Source organism: Colobus angolensis, unplaced genomic scaffold (genome assembly GCF_000951035.1).
Source record: "Colobus angolensis palliatus isolate OR3802 unplaced genomic scaffold, Cang.pa_1.0 Scaffold138, whole genome shotgun sequence".
Lineage (NCBI taxonomy): Eukaryota > Metazoa > Chordata > Mammalia > Primates > Cercopithecidae > Colobus > Colobus angolensis.
The window spans coordinates 3183710-3190122 of record NW_012114466.1 but is presented as its reverse complement, the minus strand read 5'-3'; the positions used below and the strand labels follow the sequence as shown (position 1 = coordinate 3190122).

Below are 6413 nucleotides of genomic sequence, written 5' to 3'. Positions count from 1 at the left end.
GGGGGCCTGAGACAGGAGAATCGCTTGAACGCAGGAGGCAGAGGTTGCAGTGAGCCGAGATCATATTACTGGACTCCAGCCTGGGTGACAGAGACTCGGTCTCAAAAAAAAAAAAAGAAATTATAAAACCCAAGTCAACTAAAATAGGGAAGTACCAGGCAAGACAATGGATCAACTGAATAAACAGTGGGAAAGTTGGTCCTACTGTAAGTAAGATTTCCCTGTGTGTGAAGGAAAAAACACACGTGACCAAGGGAGAGAAATAATTTTTAATAAGTGGACTCAGGGTGTTTGTTTAAATCTTTGAAAGACAGTCTATTTAAAGCCTCCTCTCACATTACATGCCAAATTAATCCCAGAAATAACTGTGTATTAATCTAGAGGGGGAAGAAAGGCCTGAAGTTTAAAGCGATGGAAGGAACAGTTGCTGATGTTTGCAGAACTGCCGATCCTTGTCTCCCTTTAGACCAGCAGTTCTCAAAGTGGGGCAAGAGCCTTTCGGAGGTCCACGAGGTAAAACCGTTTTCATAATAATCCCAAAATATCACATGCTTTTTCCACGTCATCTCAAGGGTACAGTGGGGCTTTCAGAGGCGCCATGGCATATGCGCTCTTGCAGGTTAAGCACAGCAGGTAGGAGGCTCCCACTGTCTTCTGTTCAGCCAGACCTTACAGGCATTTGCAAAAATGTCTTCTTCAATGCTTCTCCTCACTAATGTTTGGTTTTGGAAAATATAGTTTTTTTATTTAAAATGTTATTTGTGTTTTTCTTTTCCAAATAATTATTTTAAAACTTTGTTTAAATTTATAATATGGTAAATATTGATGGATAAAACCTATATAAGCAAAAGCTCTTTGAGGCCCTCAGTGAGTTTGGATAGTGCAAGGGGACCCTGATACAAAATGTGTGAGAGCTGGCCTTGGCCTGTGAGCTCTGCAGTGCGGACTGCTGGATCCATGTGCAGATCCCAGGGCGTTGCAGGTCCATTGGAGTAACTAATTCAACAAATGTGTACTGAGTACCTATCATGTGCCAGGCGTTGTCATAGGTGCTAGTGCTACGGCCATAAACAAAACAGACAAAATCTACCTGCCTGCCTTGTGTTCTTGTCTAGCAGACACAGTGCTGTGGAGACAGACTATGTATGTCAAAATTTCAGTAAGATAAAACACACACGCTAGGTAAAACCCCAGAAACAGCTGCAGCAAATATGACACATACCAGGTTAATATCTTTAATATATACCGAGCTCATAGAAATTTATCAGACCCCAGAAGATACAGCAAAGGACACTGACAATCCACAAAAGAGGAAATACAATCGCTTCACATAAAAGATGCTCAACCGTGCTAGAAATCAGTGAAATGCCAACTGAAACACAATGCTATGTTTTCATTATCAAATTAGCAAATATTTAGCCAGATAATTCCCAATACGGGCAAGATGGACATGTTTATCCTTGCTGGTGGCAGTGTAAGGGGATACAAATGTTTCTGGAAACCATTTTGTCAATATGCAGTAAAAGCCTCAAAGGTTTTCATATTCTTCAGTTCAAGAATCTCGCCTCTGGGAGTCTACACTAAAAAAATAACTTGACATTGGGAAACAGCCTGTGTACAAATATTCATCAATTTATAAACGAAAAATCAGTAACAGCATTAGTGATCGGCAACTGGCACGATGGTCCATCTGGTCGATGGAGGAGTACACAGCCACTCCAAAATAAAGTATTTAGAAATCATAAGGGGAGATGCCCCCGATACGCTAAGTGAAAACAGCTGCATAGAACTGTATCATTACAGAAGACAGCAGCAAAATTATGTTAAAACAAAATGCAAAGAAACTATAGTTGGGGGGGAAAGCCTGAGAGACACCAAAATGTGATGTTTTACTTCCTTCTTTCCTCTACTTGCAAAAATTTATCTAACATGTGGTTTACATGGATAATGAGAAGACCTAGTAGGTTTGGTGCTTGTGTATGCAAAGGCATGAGGCACACGGAAGTGAAGAGCTGGGTTTCCTCCCATCTCTACCCCACCTGTGCTGTGCCCACTGCCACCCCACCCAACCTCAGGTCCCCAAGAGACCGCGACACGCGGGCTGTCTGTTCCACATGGAAGGCCATATTCCCCAATCTTCTCCCCTACTCTGGGGAGCTTCTCCTGTCAGCCCAACAGTCTGCTCTTGCTTCCCTTCCCCAGGAGACCCACCTTGTGCCTACCTCTCTAAGTCCCTAAACCAGTGCTCTCCAAGCAGAGATGCCATGAGCCCTGCGGCTGTGGTTGCAGATGGAGGCGCCTGTGCTAGGATCTCTTCCCTCTTCCACCCAGAGCTCTGCCCCCAGTCGGTGGCTGCAGCACGGGCCCTTTCGTCCAGTCCCAGGGCTTGTTCCCTAAGTTAACCTCAGCACATGCCCAGTTCAACCCATGTCCCTTCATTCCCCTACAGGCTGGAACTGCCAGGGTGGTGCCCACCCAAGGCAGCTCTGTCTGCCATGACAACAGGAGCTGGTCCTGCCGCACTTTCTGGGTTTTGTTTTCCACTCCTCCTCACTGCTCAATACATACTTACCTGGGGCCAATGAAATAGGTCTTTGCTGTTTCCTAGAAGTCACCAAAATGTTTCAGGACATTAAGTTAGTCCCAGGGTCACACTATACTAGGCCATGGAGTCATCCCTTCACTAACTTCCATCTCCAGTGATGCCCTGGTATGCAATGAAGCTTACTTACCAGAGGGGTACCATGTGGACCAGAGAGCAGTCACAATACAGTCCAAAGATGTCAAAACCATGGAAAACAGAACTTTCCTTCACATGCGCTGTTGAACACTACTGCCTGTCCATTTCACCAATCAATACCTGTTCTCCTAAAATTTAGAGAAATCATAACCCCAAAATATGTACAAAGCACTCCCTTCCCCTACTTTGTTCTTCAGCCTGATCCCTGGTCACTGAGGTCTCCCTCTGGGGCTGTGCCTCATCCTCCTTAGCTGGAGACTAAGGTGTCTTCCACTAGAGCCACCACGGGGTCCTCACCTCTCCAATGTGGGCTTCTTCCAAGTTCAAGTTGAAGGGCAAGCCCCGACCCTCTCTCATCTGCTCCATGTTCCAAAATGCAGGGAGCTATCAAGAAGGTCCTAAGTGCACACCAGCACTCCTCCCAAGCCCACACACATAAGCACCGAGAGAAAAAACACAAATCACCACGCCAAACGAAGGTGGGGCAGCTGCTTGGATTGGGTGCCCATAGGCAGAGGACCCGGCTGCAGGTGTGGACAGGGAGTGTGGATGGTCTTTCATAGGCAGTTCTGGGGTGTGGGGCAGCACAAGCCTGACACAGACATGGTATGGCTTTTAACAAGCCACTTGGGTAGAGCCAGGGCTGGCGACACAGCAAGAGTTCCCACCCTGCTTCCATGCTGGGCTAGGCCACATGGAAACCTTCCAGATGCCTTTTCCCAGGTGCCACTGTACCCCTTCACTTAGGGGCACCTCTGCTTGGCAGGTACTAGTCTTACCAATACAGTTGCTGGAGACAGAACAGAACTGAGCACAAAGAGAAAGTAATCTGTACACCTCCCATTCATGGAATGGTGGCCCCACTGTGTCCTCCCTCCATCCATGCTTAAAGAGCACCATGGTCCCACCTGAACATCCTCAGCTGGAGTCCAGGGGAACCTAAAGCCTGTATTCAGGCAGTTGTTCAGCAGGGCAATTGGGCTAACAGAGTTGATGATGAGTGGGTGGCAGTAGTCTGCGGACCCCAACAACCACTGAATGTCCTTGCCCTTGCAAGGCAGCGGTTCTTCAGAATCGCAGTCACTTTTCCCAGCATCATCAAAACTCTTAAGAAGCCAGGTCCAAGGACCCAACCTCTGGGGTCCCAAGACACATACATGTCTTTAGGTGGGTGCGGAGGTTGTCCTTCTGCAGTCAAGCCAGGACCCTTCAGACAAGGGGCAGATGAGCCCAGGATAAGAATCCCTACGGGACAGGAGATCATGTCAATACGGTTCATTTGGCATTGAACTATGGCGGAACAGCTCAGTCCAAAGGGCGTGGCCAAACTCAGCCACAAAATGATTTCTTGGTCACCCCGCTGTGAGGAAGGACCAGGTCCTTCAGAAGCAGGACATGCATGCCAGTGCTGCATTGTCTCCACACTAAGATGACGACAGTCCACAGCTCTTTGCTTTTACATATGCCACCAAGACCCTGGCTGGGTTGCCAGAGGCAGACACTCCCTGGCCTTAAGTGCTTAAGGATGTTTCCCAAAGGGAGTCTGTTTTCTCTTGGACAAAGGCAGCCCATCTGATTGCCCAGGCATGGGAAGGACATGCTACAAGGTGCCTTTGGAAACCCACAGATGGTGTGTGGGTAGCTGCAGGGCTGCAGTGAAGGCCACATGGCACCTGGAGATGGGAACGGGTCTCAAGCTGGGCAAGGCTTGAGACAATGACAGGGTGTAGAAGCAGGAGTGACTGAGCATCAGCCGATGTGGCACTGCCCATGGAGATTCTGGCCAGCAAAGGGAGTCACTGGTATCCACCCTCAGCCTGCTATGGCCCTCAGGTGTGGGTGTGCTGGAACCTGCAGCCTGATAGACTTGACCAGTGGCTGAGAGTCCACAATGACATTATTTAGCAGGCAAGTTCCAGACTCCCCAAACTTCTGGCTCGATCAGAACACCAGCAACTAAAGCCAGGCATTAACAGAGATGCAACACTGGTCCTTCCCAGTGAGAGCAGTGGGGCCTTCCAGACTGCATACTCACGTGCAGAGTGGAATCTGGCCCCCGGAAATGGTAGAACTACACTCCTAGCAGTGACCACTCGACCACTACAGCACGGATGAGGCCCTGCCTGCTGTACTGGGCCCTGGCAGGGCTGGCAGGCATCTTGGGTGGGAAGCCAGACTCCCTCTCCAGGTACACCCATCAAGCCTGGCCAAACTGGCATCTTTCTGTCCAGAGCTCATCAATAGGAACTGGGCAACAAGGTGGGGAGCCACCAAGGGAGCTTGGAGAGGGCAGAGCAGGAGCCTCCATGAACCAAGTCGGGCTGGGAGGGGTCAGCCCTCGTGGTTTGTCAGCGTGCGGCAGAGTCCCTGTGCCTAAGCAGCAGAGTCCCTGTGCCTAAGCAGCAGAGCCGTAGTCATTGAAACAGCCCAGGATGCCAGCGAGAGGGAGGCGAGCATGCAGTGAGCGATAGGTACAAAGCTAGCACATAAGAGGAAGCGCAGCAAGGTGGGCAACCAGGGCGCCAGGAGGGATGGAAGGAAGATCTCCTTGGGGAACACGTCTGGAGAGGTAAGAAGGGAGGTCTTCAAACAGGGGCGATGCTGTCCTATGGGCATTTCTTCTACACAGCAAAGAGCGTATGCTACCTGGGTGGCTGCAGACGCTACCAAGTAGTGGCGGATTCTTAAAGATTCCGTGCTCGGGCAGGCTGGGCTGGCGCTGGACTAGTCCCGTTGGAAGCTGGATGCACTGGGCAAGGCCCCGTGCCCGCAGCGGCCAGCTGACGGCAGAGCATCTGCCTCTCTCGCACGGCCCTGTTAGAGGCAGAAGTCTTCCTGATTTGGGCGCGCCGCGCATGCCTGAGCGGAGACTTGTAGGTTCTCCGCAACTCTGCCAGGAACCCCTGATAGTTGTTGCGCAAGGGGCTGTCAGGTTGCATGTGGGGGATAGCCCACTTCTCCGCCTCCCCAGTCAGTCGAGACACAAGGAAGGCCACGCGCTCGGCCTCACCCGGGAAGCGAGAGGCCTGGAAGATCATGAATCTGTCCATCTGCATCAGGAACCCCGCCAACTGGCCTGGGTCCCCGGAAAAGGGCTCGGGCAGAGAGGTTGGAGGTGTGGTCATGGGTCGAGTCCCGTTTGAAGTAATTGCAGAGATGGGCGGGGTGATCTGCAGAGCCCCCGGGATCCGCGCCCTGGTGCGTAACAAAGTCAGCTCTGCCATCACGCTCTCCAGCATGTTGGTGAGATTGGCCTTCTCTGCCCGCAGGGTGGAGGCCTCCCGCCTCAGCGCTGAGTTGGTGAGGCGCAGGGAGGTCAGGGTGTCAATAGCATCATCCATCTGGGCCTTCGGAGACGCTGCCGAGGCCGGGCTTTCAGCTTTGGACGTCTGCGGCTGCACCATGCTGGCCAGAGGTCAGCCACGGACGGAGATCCGCGAGTGGGCCAAGGCGGTGTGGTGACCAGGTGGGCCCCTGTAGAAATGGGGGCAGCGTGGGGTGCACAACGCGAGGGCGCTGCGAGACCCCCAAGCTGAGGGCTCAAGAGAGAGGCACGCGGTGCCAGGCGGGGGCAGGCCCTGGGGACTTCGGCCCCGGTCCCACGCGGCTCCTTTACTGCAGACTTCACGGGCTACGGAGCCGGACGGGCGGCTGGACCTCTCTGGGCCCTGGA

At 51.7% G+C, this 6413-nt stretch overlaps 1 protein-coding gene across 1 annotated transcript; it reads right to left on the bottom strand.

The window, feature by feature from the left end:
• Positions 1-3276: 3276 nt before the first annotated feature.
• Positions 3277-6406, bottom strand: LDOC1L (leucine zipper, down-regulated in cancer 1-like). The gene has a single exon (XM_011934773.1). The coding sequence runs from the start codon at positions 6142-6144 to the stop codon at positions 5425-5427; it is 720 nt and encodes a 239-aa protein (XP_011790163.1). The 5' UTR covers positions 6145-6406; the 3' UTR covers positions 3277-5424.
• Between the last annotated feature and the right edge of the window lie 7 nt (positions 6407-6413).